At 43.4% G+C, this 25,829-nt stretch overlaps 2 protein-coding genes across 8 annotated transcripts in view; one reads left to right on the top strand and one right to left on the bottom strand.

Annotated features, from left to right (window-relative positions):
- Positions 1-11,336, top strand: part of LOC126419886 (peptidoglycan-recognition protein LC-like) — a 62,806-nt gene extending 51,470 nt beyond the window's left edge. The window contains exons 5-6 of the mRNA XM_050087148.1: positions 398-516; positions 9,930-11,336. Of these exons, the coding sequence (XP_049943105.1) occupies positions 398-516; positions 9,930-10,150 (340 nt within the window). The 3' untranslated portion in view covers positions 10,151-11,336. The remainder of the gene's footprint in view (positions 1-397; positions 517-9,929) is intronic.
- LOC126419883 (trichoplein keratin filament-binding protein) overlaps positions 1-25,829 on the bottom strand; it is a 791,911-nt gene that overhangs the window by 474,165 nt on the left and 291,917 nt on the right. The window lies entirely within an intron of this gene.

Here is a 25,829-nt window from a genome sequence, read left to right on the forward strand (position 1 = left end):
TCTACTGCTGTTCTAGGTTGTCGTAGACGCAAACGGTCGTCAAATCGATCGTGTGATATAGAAAGACGAATAGATCCTGTGAAAGTGAAGATCTGGCGGAAGCTCCTTATCCATCACCGTTCTTCCTTTGTTAACAAATAGCAGCGCATGCTCAGCGATAATATAAGTTAAATGTGTCGTACGTAATGACTATCAGTAATGAGTAACGGATACTTTACCACAGGTAGGGGAATGCATGTACCGAATATTTAACATTAAAATTTGGTTGTTACTGTCACGGACCTGGTCGCTACAGGTGCTTTGATACCAAGTTCGCAGTCCGACGCCGGCAGAAAGCCGGTAAATCAGTAACCAACTCTGTTACAGCGACTTTCCATGACTCTGCTCTGGCTTGCAGCTTCATCGTGGGTGGCGACAATCGAGTATACGTCGGCCGCGGATGGGACACGGTCGGCGCACACTCTCCAACCTACAACTTCAAGAGCGTCGGTATCAGCTTCATCGGCGACTACAGGAGTGAGTACTCAGTTCTTCTGTCTCTGGGTAAATTGCAACGTGCTAGCTCCCAAATATCTTGATGCTGCAGGTAATGCTAGAAATAAAGAATGCTGAAGTATTGATCACGCAGCCGTTTCGTTCGGAGCCATTCCTACCTATTGCACCATTTCAGACGGAGCGCCCGACTTGCTCCGGTTGGATTTCAGACTCCTCCCGTGGTCCCAGTGTAGCCTCGCTTTGCAGAATCACACGTATAGGGAGAGGCATTTACTTCACTTTAAACAGCGAAGAGCGTGTTATCGCAATTTTACTAGCTCCCTCTTTGTTAGCTTCCAGTAATCTCCGGTGCAGTTCTTGAGCAGCTTTCAGACAGCTCTCGCGCCGCTGTTCGTCGACTCGGTCGTGTGATAGGTCGCGTTAGCGTGACGTACTGGCACCGTTCATTTCATTTTCTGGCGCCTGGGTACTCAGTTTGGGCTCACGAGTTTTGGAATTGCCTTTTGTGCACTGGGTAACTTTTCTTGTTACTCTCAATCTGTCGTCAACACAGAATCTCTTGGTTCGGAACATTACCACTTTAGTCAAAGTTGACTATCTTCTTCTATTCGGATTTTCAAATTGTTACTTACAACAAACAAAAGTTTTGGCACCAATTAAATTCAGTAATGCTATTCGCACTATGGATACCCCAAAACGAAATTGTAGTATTGGTAATATTTCGCGGAAGGTGGAGACGATATAAAAACTCACTGGTCTGTAGACCAAGATACAAAGAAGTCTCAATGACAGGCAATATGTACTGACAATCACTTAAAGTGGAGCAAATACTGCAAAATTTTTGATGCAGAGAAATTTTATACCTTAAAAACAGCCAGAGTAGTGCACTTTTTATTTTATTTGTGTATACTGAGAAGAATTAACGAATATGTAACGTATCTTTTGTTTTTTTTTCTTCCCCTTCTTTACATGTGTAAAATGTTGCAGACAAATATAATTGTCACATTCTTGTGCTTCAATTAACTATACCCCCCACGAACCATGGACCCTGCCGTTGGTGGGGAGGCTTGCGTGCCTCAGCGATACAGATAGTCGTACCGTAGGTGCAACCACTACGGAGGGGTATCTGTTGAAAGGTCAGACAAACGTGTGGTTCCTCAAGAGGGGCAGCAGCCTTTTCAGTAGTTGCAGGGACAACAGTCTGGATGATTGACTGATCTGGCCTTGCAACACTAACCAAAACGGCCTTGCTGTGCTGGTACTGCGAACGGCTCAAAGCAAGCGGAAACTACAGCCATAATTTTTCCCGAGGGCATGCAGCTTTACTGTATGGTTAAATGAAGATGGAGTCCTCTTGGGTAAAATATTCCCCCATTCGGATCTCCGGGCGGGGACTACTCAAGAGGATGTCGTTATCAGGTGAAAGAAAACTGGCGTTCTACGGATCGGAGCGTGGAATGTCAGATTCCTTAATGGAGCAGATAGGTTAGAAAATTTAAAAAGGGAAATGGATAGGTTAAAGTTAGATATAGTGGGAATTAGTGAAGTTCGGTGGCAGGAGGAACAAAATTTCTGGTCAGGTGATTACAGGGTTATAAATGTTGTTGTTGTTGTGGTCTTCAGTCCTGAGACTGGATTGATGCAGCTCTCCATGCTACTCTATCCTGTGCAAGTTGCTTCATTTCCCACTACGTACTGCAGCCTACATCCTTCTGAATCTGCTTGGTGTATTCATCTCTTGGTCTCCCTATACGATTTTTACCCTCCACGCTGCCCTCCAATACTAAATTGGTGATCCCTTGATGCCTCAGAACATGTCCTACCAACCGATCCCTTCTTTTAGTCAAGTTGTACCACAAACTCCTTTTCTCGACAAGTTCCATTCACTACCTCCTCATTAGTTATGTGATCTACCCATCTAATCTTCAGCATTTTTCTGAAGCACCACATTTCGAAAGCTTCTATTCTCTTCTTGTCCATACTACTTATCGTCCATGTTCCACTTCCATACATGGCTACACTCCATACCAACACTTTCAGAAACGGCTTCCTGACACTTAAATCAATACTCGATGTTAACAAATTTCTCTTCTTCAGAAACGCTTTCCTTGCCATTGCCAGTCTACATTTTATATCCTAACTACTTCGACCATCATCAGTTATTTTACTCCCTAAATAGCAAAACTCCTTTACTACTTTAAGTGTCTGATTTCCTAATCTAATTCCCTCAGCATCACCCGATTTAATTCGACTACATTCCATTATCCTGGTTTTGCTTTTGTTGATGTTCATCTTATACGCTCCTTTGAAGACACTGTCCCTTCCGTTCAACTGCTCTTTCAAGTCCTTTACTGCCTCTGACAGAATTACAATGTCATCGGCGAACTTCGAAGTTTTTATTTCTTCTCCATGGATTTTAATACTTACTCCCAAGTTTTCTTTTGTTTCCTTTATTGCTTGCTCAATATACAGATTGAACAACATCGGCGATAGGCTACAACCCTGTCTCACTCCCTTCCCAACCACTGCTTCCCTTTCATACCACTCGACTCTTGTAACTGCCATCTGGTTTCTGTACAAATTGTAAACAGCCTTTCGCTCACTGTATTTTACCCCTGCCACCTTCAGAATACAAAATCAAATAGGGGTACTGCAGGAGTAGGTTTAATAATGAATAGAAAAATAGGAGCGCGAGTGAGCTACTACGCCGGCCGCGGTGGTCTAGCGGCTCTAGGCGCTCAGTCCGGAACCGCGCGACTGCTACGGTCGCAGGTTCGAATCCTGCCTCGGGCATGGATGTGTGTGATGTCCTTTGGTTAGTTAGGTTTAAGTAGTTCTAAGTTCTAGGGGACTGATGACCACAGATGTTAAGTCCCATAGTGCTCTGAGCCATTTGAACCATTTGAGCTACTACACATAGCATAGTGAACGCATTATTGTAGCAAAGATAGACACGAAGCCCACAGTAGTACAAGTTTATATGCTAACCATCTCCACAGATGACGAAGAGATTGATAAAATGTATGGTGAGATAAAAGAAATTATTCAGATAGTGAAGGGAGACGAAAGTTTAATAGTCATGGGTGACTGGAATTCGATAGTAGGAAAAGGAAGAGAAGGAAACGTAGTAGGTGAACATGGACTGGGAGTAAGAAATGAAAGAGGAAGCAGCCTGGTAGAATTTTGCACAGAGTATAACTTAATCATAGCTAAAACTTGGTTCAAGAATCATAAAAGAAGGTTGTATACATGGAAGAAGCCTGGAGACACTGGAAGGTTTCAGACAGATTATATAACGGTAAAACAGAGATTAACCAGGTTTTAAATTGTAACACATTTCCAGGGGCAGATGTGAACTGGTTCAAATGGCTCTGAGCACTATGGGACGCAACTGCTGAGGTCATTAGTCCCCTAGAACTTAGAACTAGTTAAACCTAACTAACCTAAGGACACCACAAACATCCATGCCCGAGGCAGGATTCGAACCTGCGACCGTAGCGGTCTTGCGGTTCCAGACTGCAGCGCCTTTAACCGCACGGCCACTTCGGCCGGCCAGATGTGAACTGACCTCAATCTATTGGTTATGAACTGTAGACTAAAACTGAAGAAACTGCAAAAAGGTGGGAATTTAAGGAGATGGGAACTGGATAAACTGAAAGAAACAGAGGTTGTAGAGAGTTTTGGGAGAGCATTAGAGAACGATTGACAAGAACGGGGGGAAGACATACAGTAGAAGAAGAATGGGTAGCTTTGAGAGATGAAACAGTGAACGAAGCAGAGGATCAAGTAGGTAAAAAGACGAGGGCTAGTAGAAATCCTTGGGTAACAGAAGAAATATTAAATTTAATTGATGAAAGGAGAAAATTAAAAACGCAGTAAATGAAACACACAAAAAGGAATACAAACGTCTCAAAAATGAGATTGACAGGAAGTTCAACATGGCTAAGTAGGGATGGCTAGAGGACAAATGTAAGGGAGATACTGCCTACAGGAAAATTAAAGAGACCTTTGGAGAAAACAGAACCACTTGTATGAATATCAAGAGCTCAGATGGAATCCCAGTTCTAAGCAAAGAAGGGAAAGCAAAAAGGTGGGAGGACTATATAGAGGCCCAATACAAGGGCAGTATGGAAATGGAAGAGGATGTAGATGAAGATGAAATGGGAGATACGATACTGCGTGAAGAGTTTGACAGAGTACTGAAAGACCTAAGTCGAAACAAGGCCCCTGGAGTAGACAACATTCCATTAGAACTACTAACTGCCTTGGGAGAGCCAAGCCTAACAAAACTCTACCATCTGGTGAGCAAGATGTATGGGACAGGCGAAATACCCTCAGACTTCAAGAAGAATATAATAAATCCAATCCCAAAGAAAGCAGGTGTTGACAGATGTGAAAATTACTGAACTATCAGTTTAATAAGCCACAGCTGCAAAATACTAACACGAATTCTTTACAGACGAATGGAAAAACTGGTGGTAGCCGACCTCGGGGAAGATCAGTTAGGATTCCGTAGAAATGTTGGAACACGTGAGACAATACTGACCCTACGACTTATCTTAGAAGAAAGATTAAGGAAAGGCAAACCTACGTTTCTAGCATTTGTAGACTTAGAGAAAGCTTTTGACAATGTTGACTGGAATACTCTCTTTCAAATTCTACAGGTGGCAGGGGTAAAATACAGGGAGCGAAAGGCTATTTACAATTTGTACAGAAACCAGATGGCAGTTATAAGAGTCGAGGGGCATGAAAGGGAAGCAGTGGTTGGGAAAGGAGTGAGACAGGGTTGTAGCCTATACCCCATGTTATTCAATCTGTATATTGAGCAATCAGTAAGGGAAACAAAAGAAAACTTCGGAGTAGGAATGAAAATCCATGGAGAAGAAATAAAAACTTTAAGGTTTGCCGATGACATTGTAATTCTGTCAGAGACAGCAAAGGACCTGTAAGAGCAGTTGAACCGAATGGGCAGTGTCTTGAAATGAGGATATGAGATGAACATCAACAAAAGCAAAACGAGGATAATGGAATGTAGTCGAATGCTGAGGGAATTAGATTAGGAAATGAGACGCTTAAAGTAGTAAATGAGTTTTGCTATTTGGGGAACAAAATAACTGAATGGTCGAAGTAGAGAGGATATAAAATATGGACTAGCAATGGCAAGGAAAGCGTTTCTGAAGAAGAGAAATTTGTTAACATCGAGTATAGCTTTAAGTGTCAGGAAGTCGTTTCTGAGAGGATTTGTATGGAGTGTAGACATGTATGAAGATCGGATGGGTAGATCATATAACTAATGAGGAGGTACTGAATAGAATTGGGGAGAAGAGAAATTTGTGGCACAACTTCACTTGAAGGGATTGGTTGGTAGGACATGTTCTGAGGCATGAAGGGATCACCAATTTAGTACTGGAGGGCAGCGTAGAGGGTAAAAATAGTAGAGGGAGACCAAGAGATGAATACACCAAGCAGATTCTGAAGGATGTAGGTTGCAGTAGTTACTGGGAGATGAAGAAGCTTGCACATGATAGAGTAGCATGGAGAGCTGCATCAAATCAGTCTGTGGACTGAAGACCACCACCACCACCACCACCACCACCACCACCACAACAACAACAACAACAACAACTATCTATAAACAGGATTTATGTGTAATAATAAGGAATATATGTAAGACAAATGCCCTGTATTTGTTTTCACTTTGTCATGTGTTCATGCGCGTTTAATTTTACCACGTCCCCCAGGGTGCTGTGTTCACGTATTATTGTCCACAGACAGACAGACATACATTTTGTTTCACACTTTGGTGTGTGTATAAATATAAGGTGGTTAACATTATAGGAAGTGACCAGTATTAGGGAAGTACTAACCAGCACTTCTGTTAGAAGAAAAGTCGAATGACTTGGAGAAAAAAACAGGGTCGAAATAAATAAACGTAGTCTTTACAGCTCCCTCCGAAGATGTGTTGACAGTTTACAGCCGACATACAGGGCTATTCAAAAAGAAGGAACAGATTTCAAACATTTATTGCTTCCAAACTTCGAAAGATAGAAACAATCCTACGCTTGTGGAAAGGGAGAAGTTCAAATTGTTATACGTTCTGTGTGGGCACCATGTGTTACACGACATATATGAATACAGCAGTTCATTTCATGGCACACACGAAGCACCTGGTCTCTTGTCATCGAATTCACAGCGCAGACTTTCAAGATTGACAGGCATAGGAGGGGTGGGGGGGGGGGGAGGGGGGCAAGGGGCAGGAAGAGAATTTCTCCACGCACGTCCGACGTTACATGAATGGCCCCATTCCAGGACGTTTGGGAGAGGAGGAGCAGAAGAGGGAGTTCATGGCAGCTGGCCTCGCAGGTCTCCAGACCTCAGTCCTTCTGACTTTTATCTGCGTGGTTACGTAAAAGACCGCGTTTTTATCCCCCCTATGCTTGACACTCTTGAAAGTCTGCGATATCGCATTGTTGAAGCTGTGAATTCGATGATGACGAGACACTAGGTGCTTAGTGTGTACCAGGAAATGAACCACCGTTTGATATATGTCATGTAATAGAGGCGGAGGCTATTCCTTGTATGGTTGCAGCTCTGCGGGACTGGAGCACTCTTTTTTCCAGCAATGACTCACTGGGTGTGTCCGTCCAGTTGATAGGCCAGCTCAGCTCTTCGACTACATTTTATTGCTCTTTATGAATGCCTTGTTTTCTCACACTAAAAACACACTTTCAAGAAATGTTCTCTCTAAAGGCATTCCGGCGTAATATGTCGTACGATTTCTGATTATTGCATAGAACTATGTCCTGTTCACTGTTCGCTACTACCGATCCTACATACCAACAGCAAGCGAAGGTTCGAGAAGGTACAATCATTTACACTAACGGATACGTGAACGTTACCACAGATACAGATGTACTGGTTAAAAGTAAGAAAGTCGGTATCTCTTTCACAGTTCTCAGTTTGCAGACGATACTATGTTATGAAAATGTTATGGAATTTAGAATTTATGAACGTGGCGTTTAATGTCCTTCGAAATTAATGATATACTCAGAATAATACATCGTTCACTACATACTTTTATTCATCTGTAGTCTGTTTCATTACAAGATGCTTCATCCTCTAGTTGTCTAACATGGGTGTTCAGCGACCGTGCGGCAGCTACTGAGCATTATCGTGCTTCTCCCACTCCTCATTACAGCCATTGTGAGGGAAGTTTAACGTATCAATTTTAGGTTGGCGAGGCGTTTTTTTTTTTTTTTTTAAATTATGATTGCGTAAGGTAACAATAAGGATCTGGCGTGGTCTGCCTCGTTTGCGACGCTGCTATCTTGAGCAAACAATTGCGCGGCAGCCATTACAGAATGCTTTGACTTGAGTTGTGCGTTGCTCGTTGTTTTGAAATCAATGAAGATATTAATTGTAGTCCACCGGGGGTCTTCAGTACGTCTGCCACTACACCGGAAAGGGTCATCAGTGACTCCTAAGACTTGTGCTTCCGCCGAAGGACAAATGACGGTTTTCGGCTGCCAGCTCTCCGGGCGGAAGGCGATCTACATTCTCCCCCCCCCCCCCCCCTCCCGCGCGTCAGGCGAGTGGTCTAAGTTTTCTACTGTCTACAGTTGGGCCGACCGGTTCGTTAGTGTCCGCACTGTGGTAGCTTGGTGTCGGTACTCCCCACTGCTGAATCTGAAGACTGCAGACCGGTAGTGTTATCTGTCTGGTTGCTGCCAACAGAAGCCTTCAACAGTAGACACTTTTATGGCACTGTTTTGTTACTGCGTTTTATTTCGCTGATATCTACCTAGGTACAAAAGTCATATCGTAGCGATATGCACATGTACAAATGACGGCAGTGCCGCGTACACTAGGTATATGAGGGCAGTGCATTGGCAGAGCTGTCACTTGTAGCCGTGCGATCCACGTGGACAGGTTTCCGACGTGATTATGGCCGCACGGCGGGAGTTAACAGACTTGAAAGCGGAATCGTAGTTGGAGGTAGGTGCAGGGGACATTCCGTTTCGGATATCACTAGCCAATTCAATACTCCGAGATCGTTAGCCAATTCAATATTCCGAGATCCGCAGTGTCAAGAGTGTCCCGAGAATACAAAATTTCAGGCATTACCTCTCACTACGCACAACGCAGTGGCTGACGGCCTTCACTTAACGACCGAGAGCAGCGGCGATTGCGTAGAGCTGTCAGCGCTAACAGACAAGCAACACTGCGTGAAGTAGCAGCAGAAATCGACGTGTGACTACGACGAGCGTATCCGTTAGGACAGTGCGGCGAAATCTGGCCTTAATGGGCTGTGGCAGCGGACGACCGACGCGAGTGCCTTTGCTAAAAGCACGACATCGCCTGCAGCGCCTCTCCTGCGCTCGTGACCCGAATTCCGTCAAAATTTTCGGCAGTAGTTGAGGGATATTTTCTGAGTATTCTCATATAACGGACACGCGGTCTCCAGTGGCTCGTTACAGACTAAATTGTGGAAATGTGACTCCTTCGGTTTGTTACCCCAATACCTTTGTTTCTATGGAAACACCTCCACAAAAATAAAATAGTCTATATAATACGCAATCTCTAAGACGTACGCCACACACTAACGTAACGGAGCCAATAGCACAGAGGTACCGGGAACAGCTCAGCACAGCGTTGCAGTGACGCCCTTCCGCTGCCGTAAGTGGACCCACGCAGGGGGTGGATATCGGCCAACTCTCCGCCAGTTAATCTGTCCATACTGCTGCGTATCACTGTTAACGATCAATGGATGCTGTCGGAAAAACGGAAACCCGAGACAGGACGGAGCACACTAAGTGCGTGTGGACAATGAGTAAAGTGGCATTACTGTTGTCAACAGCAAGTTGAGTGGGTGAACGGAGTAAGTTTGTTTCCCTGCAAGACATGCAGCTCATATCAGCGACATTTGCTCGTTTCATATGCAAAGACTAGCGGGGATAAGACACCGAATGAAATACAGCTACTCTGAAACGCGTCAACGGAGACCGCGTATCCCTTATATCAGAATACTATGAAGTTACCTCTGAATAGTCTCTGTAATTTTGTCGGCCTCCCTGTACGTGCCACTTCTCCCTCCGCACCGCTCTTGTAAGTGCGGCCGTGTGTGCTGGGTGGAGCTCGGTTGAATCCTTCACTTAATACTGCTCCACTCGATAAGCACTGGACGAAATACTGCGGGGCAGACTGTGCAAGGGTGGCGGGTCTTGTTAAATCAGTATCTATCTTTGGTGGAGATGGTTGGATAGGAGACAGAAAGTGTTTGGATTGGATAGTAGTGGTTAGTAGTGAACGGACCGGGGGGGGGGGGGGGGGGAAGGAAAAGATACTGCAGGGAGGAGACAAAGGCAGTGTAGCATAAAATTAATGCATACGGTGTTTCGATTTCAACTGATTAGCTATTTTCTTGACCGTTGCAGCTGAGCTGCCCACGCACGACATGCTGGAGCTGGCCTGGTCCTTGATCCGCTGTGGAGTCGCCAGAGGCTCCATAAGCGAGACGTACAAGCTGGTCGGTCACCGTCAAGTGAGGGACACGGAGTGCCCCGGCGACCGCCTGTACCAGGAGATCCAGACCTGGCCCCACTGGGTCGCTCACCGCGACATCATCCCCAGGACTAACGCCACCAGCACACCCTGAAGCGATGCTCAACCTAAACGCCGCGGGTGACACCTGGAGTGCCGCTCAAGATCTGATGGTCACAATACAATAGCCTCTGATGCCGTGAATATACAACTGCTTACTTAAGTCGTCTTTTTTTCTTCAAGGCATTTTGCAAGTACAACACAGACATTCATAAGTGAAACTCATCAATTTCGTGATGCCAGTTTCGTTACTTCTCCAGAACGATAATGAAACTCCGAAATTCATCAACCTCGTGATGCCAGTTTCGTTACTCCTTCAGAACAGTACTGGAAGTCATTGCCAACCTTAATTAAAAGAGTTGCTGCGAGCAAAAACACGGCTATTCCATGAAAGCTTCACTTACATGACAAATGTTCTGCCGTTAATGACACAGCCAAAATGTAAACAAAGAACGTATAAACTTCGAACTGGTCTTCTTTCAGTGTTGACGAAACTAAATGTGAATATAAATGTATTTATTCTTCGAAAGTGCCATACCGTTTTACACTGAGTACTTAAGCGGAAAGAAATTACATCAGTTATACTGTTTATCCTCAGAGCTTTCCCGGACATATATCGTCGATTTATAAAATTACACGGAACATCAATCTGAAATTTACTTACTTCCATGGGGCACTTCGTACGTCATGAGGGTTTGTTATCAACTAAAGCTACTTTCTCTCTTATAGATGTGTATCCTTAAAAATTGCAATTTTGATATTTGTCTATAAAAATAGTAACTTCGATATGTGTTTATAAAAATAGGAACTGTATGTAGCTGTACACAGACAAGCTACAAAAGAGTTACTTCCGAAATATGTAGGAGATGCAATATAATAACTATGAACACTACCGCCCAGTGACTGATGAAACAATTTGCTACGTCTGGTGTCCCATATAACGCTCGTGCTGTGACAAACATACCTCATGAACTCCGTTCTAATAGTGCAGAATATGTAAATGCATCCAAGAATGCGAAAAATCCTATACATAATTCCGCAAACACAAATACGTTATACTATTGTATGAATATATAAGATAAAAGATTTGCCATTAATGAAAAATACCAAAAACTTTGGTAATGTTTAGTTTTCTTTCACGGCAGATTAAGCGCAACAAATATTAAATATCAAACATTGTCAATGTAAGGAAATCATTAGCCAGTAAGCCATTTTCAATAAATGCAAATATAGCAAGAGCACTCTAATCCATGTAATGTCCTAACCCTGTTGTTCTTAATACATCTATACTTCTAGATATGTTCTAAGAAAAAAAAACCGACGCGCCACGAAGGAGTTACGCAAATTGGGCACAAGCCAATATACAGTTATCGATGAACAATGCAAAATTGTAAACTCTGGCGGCCGATGGACGAAAGTGGGATGCTGCGGCGCAGTTTCACGAAGCAGTTGGCAAGGATGGTAAACAAGGGACATGTCGATACTAGGGCATAATGTCTTTGCGAATTATTTACGTGTATTCAGTTGGAGGGTAACTATACCACGCAGACAGGCTCGTGAACAATGTACGAAGATGTCAGCATTTGAGAGAGGGCGTGTGGCTGGGCTCAAAGAAGCCGGTTGGAGTAATCGGCACACTCGTTCGCCATTTGTAGGAGCGAAGCCACTGTTCGTCGATGTAAGCTGGAATGGGTGAACCACTGCCGAACAACGTGTCAGGCAGGAAGCGGTCGACCCAGAGGCACAACAGAACATGAGGATCGAGCAACCGTTAGAGACGCACTCAAAGCCCCGGATTATTCATCATCATCACCACCAGCATCATCGATAGATCCGCCGTGCAACTGGTGTTTCAGTGATCGGAAGGACTATTAATAGGCGGCTCGCAGAAAGGGGGCCGAGCCCAGGGCGCCCCTTGCGCTGAATACCACTCGCCTCTGTACACCAACACGCCCATTTGCTGGCTGTTCGTCACGTTCGACTTGGAATCTCAATGAATGTAGTAGAATTGCCTTCAATGACGAGTCTCGCTTATAACTGAGCCTCGATGACTAGCGAAGACGTGCCTAGGGAAGCTCCAGACAGTAGTGCTGTATCAACCTGACTGTCGCTCGCCATAAAGGCCGACAACGAGGAGTCATGGTCTGGGCTGCCTTTTCTTTTTAAAGCAGGACCCCTACTCTTGTCATCTACGGCACTCTTACAGCACAGCGGGACGTCGATGATATTCTATCCCCCATTTTATTGCCCTTCATATCAATCCATCCTGGGCTTATATTTCAGCAAGATAATGCCCGAGAGTTTCTACTGTTGGTCTTTATGCTTCACAAACCCTGTTTTGGCCAGCAACGTCACCTGATCTCTCCACAGATGAGAGAGTTAGGAGCACTGTGGGCACGGCACTTCAACCAGCTCGGGATTTTGATGACCTAATGTGACAATTGGACAGGATTGCGCATGATATCCTTCAGAAAGACATCCAACGACTCCGTCAATCAATAACTGCTTGCATAAGGCCCAAAGGTCGGCCAACGCGTTATTGATATGGTCAATTTGTGAAGCTCTTTCTGTTGAACAAACCATCCAATGTTTCTGAAATTGTAATCATCTGTTTGTCTGCACATGTTCATATCTACAGATATCCGTCCCTTACCGATTATTCCTTTATGGTGGTTTTTTTCTTTTTCTTTTTTTTTTTGGGGGGGGGGGGTGTCCTTAGAGCGTATTTACATGTGGAAGCTGGAGTTCGTCTACCCTTAAAAACGTGTGGATTACTTTTAATTCCCACCATTTGATTCAACAAACTGGGGAACGTTCTGGAATCTAGAAGATTGTATGTAACTGACGATTAAAACACAGAATTTATCAGCAGTGTAGACACATTTGATTCACTGCTCTTCACTAGGTGACGCTGTATCTGGCATTTTCTAGCTGAAGTATTATAGAAAAAACACAGTAAGAAGTTTAGTAGCATTTATGACAACAACTGAGCTTTTTCCCCTACTTTTCTGCAGAATCAATAGTTTAACCAGTACGATTGGTTTGGTGTCTCAGTCACAGTGAATTCCGCTCTCATCGACGAACTACATGTACAAGAGTATCAGGGGTATAATTATACAGCCGACAATTCCTTATCGCCGGTGACTATTCATCCTGGCTCTTGAGGGGCACGAGTTACAGCAGTGCTGGTGAACTGTGACTTTCAGTTCACCTTGTTTTCAGAAGCCAGTGATGACTGGTAAAAGCCAGTTCTTCAGGTGCACCGTTCACCTTCCAACTCAATCCTTTATCTGTAAAGAGCTCTGGGGATCATCCACTTCTTGCCGGGCTGCAAAATATCTTTGGGTTTTGTTCACGTTTCATTTGGGAACTCCTAAACTTCTCAACGGCCACTTGAATTTTTTGCTGGTTACTAAGAAGCTTCTCTTGATTTTAGATTCCCATGTGCTGCAGATCTAGAACAAGTGGTGAGTTATGTCGTCAGTGTACTAAGTAGGGCCACATTTTCTCGGACACATACATACAATGTAGAATACTGTGAGGAGCATGGGAGAGGATACTTCCCACAGTACCAGTTGCTGGGGCTTCTTCCTTTCTATTCCGATACGGAGCGAGAGACGAATGACAGTCTTTTTCTTTAAATGCCTGTGTGCGCGCTGTAATTAATGTAATATTATCCTCACGATCTACACGAAAGTGTTATGAGGGGGAAGTTGTTGCATGTTCCTATTCATCGTTTAAAGCTGGTTCTTGAAATTTTGATAAGTACGCTCCCTCGGTATAATTTGTGTCCATCTTCAAGCATCTGCAAGCACAGATCATTCGGCATCTACGGGGCACTCTCACAAGGACCACACGAACTTATGACAATTTATGATTCCTTCCCTGTATAGGCTACATTCAGTAACCCATGGTAGTCGTATCTGGCAAAGTTCCACGCAACTGGGCAATAATCTAGGATGGGTCACACTATTTATAGGAGATTTCATTTCCAGACTGATTGCATTTCTATAATATTCTCCAATGAATTGAAATCTACAGCCTGCTTTACCTATGACTGTGTGCATCTGATCGTTCTCTCCCACATACACGCAGATTCTCACACCCAGGTATTTGTATCCGTTGGCCAATTCCTGTTGTGACTCGCTGATACTGTAGTTACAGGACACTACGTTTTTTTCGTTTTGTGAAGTGAACAATTTCACATTTCTGAACAAGTTGCCACCACTTTGACATCTTATCAAGATCCGGCTGAATACTTGGGCAGTTTTTCTTTCGGACAGTACTTCATAATTGGTAACTACATCATTTGCGAACGCATTAGGTTACTATTGTTAGCAATGTCATTAATATACAACATGAACAGATGAACAGCAAGGTTCCCAACACACTTCCCTGGGCCACTTCTACATCTGACGATGACTCTCCATCCAATACAAGACGCTGCATCCTCCCTAAAAAACAAAAAAAGTCCTGATTCCAATCACACCTTTCGCTGGCTACTCCTTACGATCGTACTTTTGATAATAAGCGTACGTATGGTACTGAGTCATGTGCATTTCGGAAATTGAGAAATACTGCATCTACGTGACTGCCTTGATCCATGGCTTTCAGTTGGTTTACGTCATGTGAGAAAAGGACGGGTTGGGTTTCACACGATCGATGTTTTCGAAAACCGTGCGATTAGCATTGAGTAGTTCATTCTGTTCGCAATACCTCTCTATGTTTGATCTCGTACTGGATGGTAGTTCAGTGAATCACTTCTGCTACCGATCTTGTATACGAGTGTGACCTGTACTTTCTGCCATCCACTGGGCACGGTTTATTGTCTGAGGGATCTACGATAGATTATACGAGGTGTGTCATTGTAATGAGACTGATAACACTGCGAGAGATTTGGCAACGCTGTGTTGGTCTACTCGTGTAGAACGGTGTATTCATCCCTTCCAGATGTTTAGTCCGCGTTTCAGCTCCTTACAGCCATCACGTGATTTTTGAGAGCGTCATCAATGAAGTTGTGTTTTTGTTATGTGTTACGAAAATGGAACAGCGGAATTTAGAGCAACGTTTTGCCATAAAGATTTGTTTTAAACTTGGGGAATCCGCGAGTGTGCCCTTCAAAAATTTGAAACATGACTATAGGGTACATTGCTTACCACGAGCACAAGTTTTTCCTGGCACAAATCATTTTTGGAAGGTCCAGAACATTGTGAAGATGAACTTCGCTCAACTTCGAAAACCGATGGAAACGTCGAACAGGTGCGTGCTTTTGTTAGATGAGACCGACGTTTAAGAAGTGACCCTAAAGGTCATCCTCACGAGTGCTAAAAGGAATCCCTTGAACTTCGGTTACACGATAAATCAATCAAATCTAATGGCCGCAAATTCAACTAAATACCTAGGAATTACAATGACGAATAACTTAAATTGGAAAGACCACACAAAAAATGTTGTGCTGAAGGCGGGCAAAGGACTGTGTTTTATTGTCAAAACACTTGGAAGATGCAAGAGACCTACTAAAGGGACTGCTCGTTCGTCCTGTTTTGGAGTACTTCTGCGCGTTGTAGGATCGTTACCAGATAGGATTGACGGAGTACATCGAAAAAGTTCAGAGAAGGGCAGCTCGTTTTGTAGTATTGCAAAATTGAGGAGAGTGTGTCATTGACATAATACAAGATTTGCGGTGCATTTCATTAAAACAAAAGCGTTTCTCGTTGCGGCGGGATTATCTCACGAAATTTCAATCACCAACTTTCTCCTCCGAATGCGAAAACATTTTTGACGTCGACCTACCTAAGGAGAACAATCATAATAAAATAAGGGAAATCAGAGATCGCACGGAAAGATACTTCCGCACGCTGTTCGAGAGTGGAATAACAGAATTATTGTATATGAAGGTAATATCTGTTTCCGAAATAACAGATACCATTGATGACCGTGCAGCTTCTCTAGAATGAAATGATATTTAAATCGACACCCTAGCTGCAAACAGGCGTTGATATACATCATTGGGGCCATGTTGAAAATGTGTGCCCCGACCGGGACTCGAACCCGGGCGGGATCTCCTGCTTACATGGCAGACGCTCCATACTTTTTGTTTTGCATTTTGTTCGTTTTAGATCGTCGTGTTTGGTCGTTGCGGACGTCATATGACATCCGGTCAAGTTCGTATGTTGATCCTTCCACTCAGTTTTTTATTATAGAGGCCAACCAGCTCTCTGACCGAACACGCTGAGCTACCGTGCCAGCATCCATTTTGAGCCACCAAGGGCACAGAGCATAGTGCGCCTTCAGGGACTTATCCCTTGCACGCTCCCCGTGAGACCCACATTCCCAACATGTCCACACCACTACATTCGTAGTGCGCCTAATAGATGTTTACCCATCACACTCATTACTCGTGGCAGATTAATCTACCAAGTCCCGTACGATTTGGGGCATAGCGTGTGCGTTCGCACAAGAAGGCCAATGGCCGGGTAGCCATATTTTAACTATATAATTATGAAGGTAGGATCTGTTCCCGAAAGAACAGATACCATTGATGACCGTGCAGCTTCTCTAGAATGAAATGATAATTAAATCGACACCCTAGCTGCAACGCCTGTGCTCTACACCCGTTAGCTCATCCGCTCTGATCACATCAACGTGTGGCTCGACAGTGGACCGCTGTGTGTCACAACAAGGATCTCGACGTCGCGGTCCGAATCGTGAGGCTGGTGCAAACCTCAGCGGGCAGCCTCTGCGCAGTATCTGCCTCACCCCCCATTTACTACACTTACCCGGACAAGAGAGGCTCACCCTTCGTGAACAGTACTGATACCTAGCTAGCTCCTCGTGTTAACAAAATAGTTTTCAGATTAGAAACAAAAATTCGTAATGGTGGGTCGGATGAAACATCACTGAGTAAAATGTGCCAAATTTTGGGAGCCTTTTGCTGGTATTTTATAACCCATGTTGTTACTACCTCGTTTGCTTAACAACGATCTCAAAGTTGATGTTACTTAGACATCCGTTAAAATGCATAATTATGTAGTATGTGAAAACACATATACCTTATGGAAGTTGCACTGTTCTATTTATTGAACTGGATACATTGGGTAATAAGTCTCTTGTTTCCTGACTTAAGGTTTTTGCAAATGTACAACTGCAATATTCTTCCCACGAGAAGTTGGTTAAGGAACATCAAACAGCACATCGCGGGGACTGAGAGCTTGCTTTCGTCTTTAAAGGCAAGACTGTCCATCCTAATTCACGTGTAGCCTTCATATCTGTTTGCTCTTTATGATCTTCACGCTTCTTCAAACTTACACAACCACGCGTTTGACACTTTTACTTTGGCGCTGCTCTAGCTTATTTACTAAGACAGTCACTTACAGTGTCAAAAACTACTCAAATTGCAGCTGTCGTGCCTTCCACAACACAGGTTGTGTGAGTTGAATATGAAGATGAAAGGCGTCACAAACATCTACTAGATGGAGAAGCAAAGGAGGAAGACGGAAACGGTGAGTCACCCAGTCTAAAGATGAATGAAGAAGTCACCGCTTCCAGACAGTGTTCAGCCGGCGGGAGAGAAGGCATCAGATAGGAACTTGGCCAGCACTTCTGTTTATTGGCAACTGCCCGTGCGGGTTACAGGGGCACTGCGGCCTGCGCAGCAGCTAAGCGCATGCTGGTAATATAAGCCTGACTGCCCATGATTAAAACGCAACGGAACAATGTGGGAGCGCTTCACAAGTATGGAAAGGCGTACGGTTGGATGTACTCTAATTCAACATATAAAATGGTCGTTTAAAGCGCATTTGTACGTGGTAAGTGAATTGAACAGTGAAAATAATTTTATTTTGAGTAGTATTTGACACAGAATTGTGCAATAAGTGACATTAATGCGAATACGAGACAAAAGATAAGACATTATTTGTAGCTCGAATGTACCAATTCTGATCCTGGTATACCTCTCATTTTAAGAAGCAATATGGGTCCACAAACAATCAGAAAAAAAAGCGACGCAATACAAATTTGAGAAATGATATCCATTTTGTTTTGTTATCCGTGATAAATAAAGGATCTTCGAAGATAAGTTTATAATCGTGTCTACATTCGCGTTTCATGTACTGTACGTTCAACGGGCGGAGAAAAAAAAATACCTATGCGTCTAGTAGACAAACGGAAACAAGCTAGACAGTTTAATTGCAAATAGAAATTAAAGAATTGTCATTTAATACGGCTGTCTTCTGACATACAAACTCTTGATCTTTACGAATCAATTCTTAGTTGACAATACTCTTTTCCATTGGAACAAAATACTAAAATTCCTTCACAATTTTACATTCTCTGATTTGGTATTTAGTGCACAAATACAGACTTTTTCGTTTGTCATTTTAAGCTAAATTAAACTTTTCAAAGGTGACGTAGAACGCGGTGCATGATGCTATTGTCTAGCAGAAGAATGAAAGCTGCTCAGACCATACCAGGAAGCTAAATGGGTGCATGAGTGACTGGGAGAATATTTGAATCAACAGATAAGTGTAGAAAAGAGAAAGTTCACTCTTCGAGTGAAGTCTTCAAGAGAGCACAGTGGTTCTGGTCTATACGTTGTATAATACACAGAAATGGCAGGCATTCTGCACGGTGATGTCGTGTATAAATAACATCATAAGTCTGATGAGTCTTTCGTCAGGTTTGGGATCATTCTCCCCGCTTCCAGTCTTTTTATCTTTCAGTACATATTACCGTCAATAATCTCGATAATTTTATATTCTTTCCATCTTTGATCTCTATAATTCTTCTGCTCTACTACTCCTTTCGTTGTCAACTCAGTTATCCCAGAACGTTTTCAGTATTAGAGTTTGGTAGTATCGAACTGCCGCGCGGAGTAGCCGCGCGGTCGAGGGGGCCTTCCACGTTTCGCGCGGCTCCCTCCGTCGGAGGTTCGAGTCCTTCCTCGAGCATGGGTGTGTGTGTGTGTTGTCCTTAGCGTAAGTTAGTTTAAGTTAGATTAAGTAGTGTGTAAGCTTTGGGACCGTTGACCTAAGCAGTTTGGGCCCATAGGAACTTACAACCAATTAAAGTATCGAACTTGGGGTCTTTGGATAAGTGGCCAAAGATGCTAAAGATTAGAATACACGACATTCCTGGTTACATACTATGCATAAAGTTGATGTCAGAGGTGCAAATTTCGGCAGTCTGAAACAAATAAATGGAACAGAAACGTGGTCAGCAAATATCCTTTAAACAGCAAAGTTGTTTCTTATGGAAATGGAAATGTTAGGTCACACCATCACAGTATCAAAACTACCATAAACAATCGGAAAATTAGTTAACTGTAATATGGGATGGCTAAGCTACTATCAATTAAAAACTGTGACGTAAAAGAACGCCGTTTTGCACATACCATACCACCGTTTAAATTTTCCTTTGCAAGGATGGAACACAAGGGTATGAAAAGGTTATGGGTAAATTTGGAGAGGATATGGAGGCCAACAGGAACGGGAAACAACTCTTGGATTTCTGTGCCAGTATGGGCTTAGTAATCACAAACTCCTTTTTTAAACATAAGAACATTCACTGGTATACTTGGGAAGGCAGTGGAACCAGATCTGTCATTGACTATATAATAGCAGATCAGGAATTCAGGAAGGCTGTGAGGGACACACATGTATTCAGGGATTCTGTGATGACACTGATCATTATTTAATCTGCAGTGAAATTGGGATTGTGAGGCCGAAAGTGCAGGAGGTCAGGTCCATATGTAGGAGGATAAGAGTGGAGAAACTTCAGGATAAGAAAATCAGGCACAAATACATAACAGCGATCTCGGAAAGGTACCAGTTAGTTGAATGTCAATTACAGTTATTGGAAAAGGAATGGACAAGGTAAAGGGACACAGTGCTAGAAGTGGCTAAAGAATGTCTTGAAACAGTAGTGTGTAAAAGTAGGATGAAGCAAACAGCTTGGTGGAATGACACAGTCAGGGCAGCCTGCAAAAGGAAAAAGGCTACATACTAGAACTCAGGTAGACAGAGAAAGTTATGTTGAAGAAAGAAACAAAGCCAAACAGATAATTGCAGCATCCAAGAAGAAATCTTGGGAAGACTTTGGAAACAGGTTGGAGACTATGGGCCAACCTGCTGGAAAACCATTCTGCAGTGTAATTAGCAGTCTTCGAAAGGGAGGTAAGAAGGAAATGACAAGTATTTTGGACAGGTCACGAAAACTGCTGGTGAACCCTGTGGATGCCTTGGGCAGATGCAGGGAATATTTTGAAGAGTTGTTCAATGTAGGCGAAAATACGATCAGCAATGTTTCAGATTTCGAGGTAGAATGGGATAGGAATGATGATGGAAATAGGATCACATTTGAGGAAGTGGAGAAAATGGTCAATAGATTGCAGTGCAATAAAGCAGCTGGGGTGGATGAAATTAACTCGGAACTCATCAAAAACAGTGGAATGTCAGGTCTTAAATGGCTACACAGGATAATTGAAATGGCCCGGGAGTCGGGACAGGTTCCATCAGACTGGACAAAAGCAGTAATCACACCAATCTTTAAACATGGAAACAGAAAAGATTTTAACAACTACAGAGGTATCACTTTAATCAGCGTTGTGGGTAAAATCTTCTCAGGTATTGTTGAAAGGAAAGTGAGAGTATTAGTTGAGGACCAACTGGATGAAAATCAGTGTGGGTTTAGGCCTCTTAGAGGTTGTCAGGACCAGATCTTTAGCTTACGGCAAATAATGGAGAAGTGTTATGAATGGAACAGGGAATTGTATCTATGCTTTATAGATCTAGAAAAGGCGTATGACCGGGTTCCTAGGAGGAAGTTATTGTCTGTTCTACGAGATTATGGAATAGGAGGCAAACTTTTGCAAGCAATTAAAGGTCTTTACATAGATAGTCAGGCAGCAGTTAGAGTTGACGGTAAATTGAGTTCATGGTTCAGAGTAGTTTCAGGGGTAAGACAAGGCTGCAACCTGTCTCCACTGTTGTTCATATTATATATGGATCATATGTTGAAAATAATAGACTGGCTGGGTGAGATTAAGATATGTGAACACAAAATAAGCAGTCTCGCATATGCTGATGACTTAGTTGTGATGGCAGATTCGATTGAAAGTTTGCAAAGTAATATTTCAGAGCTAGATCAGAAATGTAAGGACTATGGTATGAAGATTAGCATCTCCAAAACGAAAGTAATGTCAGTGGGAAAGAGATATAAACGGATTGAGTGCCAAATAGGAGGAACAAAGTTAGAACAGGTGGACAGTTTCAAGTACTTAGGATGCATATTCTCACAGGATGGCAACATAGTGAAAGAACTGGAAGCGAGGTGTAGCAAAGCTAATGCAGTGAGTGCTCAGCTACGATCTACTCTCTTCTGCAAGAAGGAAGTCAGTGCCAAGACAAAGTTATCTGTGCACCGTTCAATCTTTCGACCAACTTTGTTGCATGGGAGCGAAAGCTGGGTGGATTCAGGTTACCTTATCAATAAGGTTGAGGTTACGGATATGAAAGTAGCTAGGATGATTGCAGGTACTAGTAGATGGGAACAATGGCAGGAGGGTCTCCACAATGAGGAAATCAAAGAAAAACTGGGAATGAACTCTATAGATGTAGCAGTCAGGACGAACAGGCTTAAATGGTGGGATCATGTTACACGCAGGGGAGAAGCAAGGTTACCCAAGAGACTCATGGGTTCAGCAGTAAAGGGTAGGAGGAGTCGGGGCAGACCAAGGAGAAGGTACCTGGATTCGGTTAAGAATGATTTTGAAGTAATAGGCTTAACATCAGAAGAGGCACCAATGTTAGCACGAAATAGGGGATCATGGAGGAATTTTATAAAGGGGACTACGCTCCAGACTGAACGCTGAAAGGCATAATCAGTCTTAAATGATGATGATGATGATGATGATGATGATGATTGCAAGGATGGAAAATAGGTACTAGCAAAATACGAGTCACGGCTAGAAATGAAGGGTTGATATCATACAACAGGCAGCTTGAATTAATGACTGGTTCGCACCTGAGCAATAGCGTTGCGAACGTAACCGCCGTACTGCACTGTGTTCGCTGCTGTCTGCTTTCGCAACACTGTGTCTGCAACAACTGATCAGTTACAATCGCGAAGGAACCTCAACTCACCTGACGCAAAGACCAAGGTATCGACAGCTAGTGAGAGACGTCCCTTGAGTAGACCCGTATACAGGTAAAGAAAGTATTCGTCCGAGGAGATCATGCTCAAAGTCACGTGCACTACAACTGAGTATGACGCCTTGTCCCTGGATTCCCTGTTAAATAGACTGAAACATTAGTACATAGAGACCTTCTTGACGGTTGACAGTGCTTGATGGTACAGGGCGTCATTTTTGGAGGCGAGGACAACGCTACAGATTGTATGCATTACTGTATATGCGATAGGCTATATTTTTAATCATAGCGAGAGTTTCCATTTATGAAGTTTGGTGTGATACGTGACCGCCGAAAACATGCCACTCGATAACTTCGACTTCTGTTGGATCTTGTATTGCTAAGCATCTTCTCTAGTTGGGCTATCATTAGGAGATTTTTGATTTGCCTAAGATGAGTCTAGCTGGCTGTGGAAAGGTTCCAAATCGTCCACAATACTATAACGACGAAACCACAATGAAGCACAGTTAGCTAGTTATCGATTTTCATATGTAGTTAGTGGCGGAATTGGGAAGAACTTGTACTTACAGCTCTTCCAAATTTAGTCACTAACTACATATATATTCCAGTGAAGTCAACAAAACAAAGCAGAACCTCACACAAACATTACGTAAAAATGGCAGAGTATAAAGAAATGCACACTTGAAAATGGGAATCATTTCCCGAAACGTGTCATGTAAAATATGAATAAAAGAAAACCTGACTGGTAATAGAAAAGTTATTTATAAACAAATCCATTGTTTTCACAGTCGCAGCCTTAAAAAAAGATTTATAATGGACAAAATCAGATTAAGGAATATTGTTATATTGAAGGCGAGAGTGTCGTACAGAGTGTCTGCGGAAAAAACTACTTCGGTGAGAAGAGCGAGAGGGAAGTTGTTTCGATTTCTCGCCCGAACAGCGAATGTGAAGAAGGACACTTAAGGCAATCAAGCGAGATTTCAGAAAACGAGCGCTTTACTCGTAGACACCAGAAACGTTTTGTCATATTACTTAGAAAGGACGTAGAAGTCTATGGTCATGAGAATCGATGTGACCAAATTTGTTGAAACAACAATAAACTGTGTGGTCTTCACAGAGGTTAAAGTGACTTTATTCACAAACTATTAATTACCATCTCGAGACTTTTCTCTTGAGACGTCGATGGGCGTTGAACTGCAACCAGTGAACGGTTAAGTGGAGACAGCAAGCGATGTGAACCCTCTGGACCAGTGGTCAAGTCTAGTGCCTCTGGCAGCAGAGGCTCTCCGGCCCCGTCCCGAGCATCAAATAGAGACTGTTGACCGACATGCCGCTAAAGGAATACAGTAGGGAGCGGGACTTGATCGGCTCTGAGAGAAGTTTCGGTTGCCGTACGTGAGGTAATTTCGTCGGACAGCGAATCTACAGTGCAGAGTCTGGATCACGCAGACTGTGTTAGCAATTGTTGTTCCAGCTGGAGGTAAGGCTAGTTTCCTGAATAGAAGGTTATCTCGAGGCATACAAGGGTCACGAGTAATTAATTAATAAACTGCGGGAGAAGACAACAGTAATTTTTGAACAGATTTCTTTTTCCCGAAAACATCTGCATTATTTTTTCTGGAATTGCTTAAGGCACGTGTTGATAGGTTTGATGGAACATGGTGGGGGAATGGATTCTGCACAGTATTACAAGAAAAATTCAATGGTACCATTGCGGAAGCAGTGTGATCAAGGTCTCACACACTAAGGCATTTCTAAATGATGTTACGTCATGAAGACCAGACTGGATTAGTAAGAGGAAGCAAATCACACACGGGACGTCGTCGACAATATGCACTGAGACGACAAAAGTCATGGGATAGCGATACGAACATATACAGATGGCGGTAGTATCGCGTATGCAAGGTGTAAAACGTCAGTGTATTGGAGGAGCTGTCATTTTTACTCAGGTGATTCATGTGAAAAAGTTTTCCACATGATTATGGCCGCAAGACGGGGATTAAGAGACTTTCCACGTGGAATGGTAGGTGAAGCTAGACGCATGATACATACCATTGCGGAAATCGTTAGGGATTTCAATATTCCGAGATCGACAGTGTCAAGAGTGTGCGAGAATACCACGTTTCAGGCATTATCTCTCAACACAGACAACGCGGTGGCCGACCGCCTTCACTTAACGATCGAGAGTTGCGACTTTTGCGTAGATGTCAGTGCTAACAAGTGATACTGCGTGAAATAACCACAGAAATCAATGTGGGACGTACAACCGACCTATTCGTTAGGAATTTGGAGTTAGTGCTGTATGGCAGCAGGCGACCGACGCGAGTGCCTCTGCTGACAGCACGAGATCGCCTGCAGCGTCTCTCCCGGGATCGTGATTATATCGATTGGACCCCACACGACCGGAAAGCCGTGGCCTGGTCAGATCAGTCCCGATTTCAGTTGGTAAGAGCTGATGGTAGTATTCGAGTGTGGCGCAGACCCATGAGGTCATGGATCCAAGTTGTCAACAACGCGCTCTGCAAGCTGACGGTGTCTCCATAATAGTGTCGGTTGTGTTTACATGGAACGGACTGGGTCCTCTAGTCTAACTTAACCCATAATTGACTGGAAATGGTTATGCTCGACTACGTGAAGACCATTTGCAGCCATTTATGGACTTCATGTTCCCAAGCAACGATGTAATTTTTACGGATGACAATGCGCCATGTCACCGGGCATCAATTGTTCACCACTGGTTTGAAGAACGTTTTGCACACATGAAGCTAATGATTTGGCCACCCAGATCGTCCGACATGAATCCCATCGAATATTTATAGGACATAATGGAGAAACCAGTTCGTGCGCAAAATCCTGCACCGGAAACACTTTCGCAATTATGGACAGCTTTAGAGGCAGCCTGGCTTAGTATTCATGCAGGGGACTTTTCAACGACTTGTCGAGTTCATGCCTGGCCGAGCTGCTGCACTTCGCTGGGTAAAAGGAGTTACGATACGATATTAGCAGGTATCCCATGACTTTTATCTCCTCAGTGTAAAGATAACATCAAGTAAAGCAACGGGACACCGTAAACTGCAACATCTTCTGATTCGAATTTTATCTTTTGACGACGAAAAGACCAGATCTAATAAATAAACGACACTTCATCCAGTAGAAAATCATATTAATGAGGTGGTTAAACGGTTAAGGAAGTAGTACAGTAGTTAATTCAAGTGGGCGCTCGATATCCAGTTAATGGCTGTGTACAGTCACTTTGTATGCATCACCTCGGTGGTGAATATGCTTCGGTATCTACGTCTACATATACACTCCGCATCCCAACTCGCGGTGTGTGGCGGAGGGTACTTTTTGTACAAATAACTGATCCCCTTCGCCGCTCTTGGTTCGATCTTCTCTCTGTCTTCTGTCAGTACTGTCTGGTAAGGATCCCAAATGGGCGAACACTACTCAATAATAGCTCGAACAAGATCATTGTGGGCCACTTCCGTCATGGATGAGTTACATTTCCTTGAGATTCTTCCTATCAACCTGAGTCTGACATCTGCTCCTCCCACTATTTGTTTTATGTGGTCATACCACTTAAGGTCG

This window comes from Schistocerca serialis, chromosome 9 (genome assembly GCF_023864345.2).
Source record: "Schistocerca serialis cubense isolate TAMUIC-IGC-003099 chromosome 9, iqSchSeri2.2, whole genome shotgun sequence".
Classification (NCBI taxonomy): domain Eukaryota; kingdom Metazoa; phylum Arthropoda; class Insecta; order Orthoptera; family Acrididae; genus Schistocerca; species Schistocerca serialis.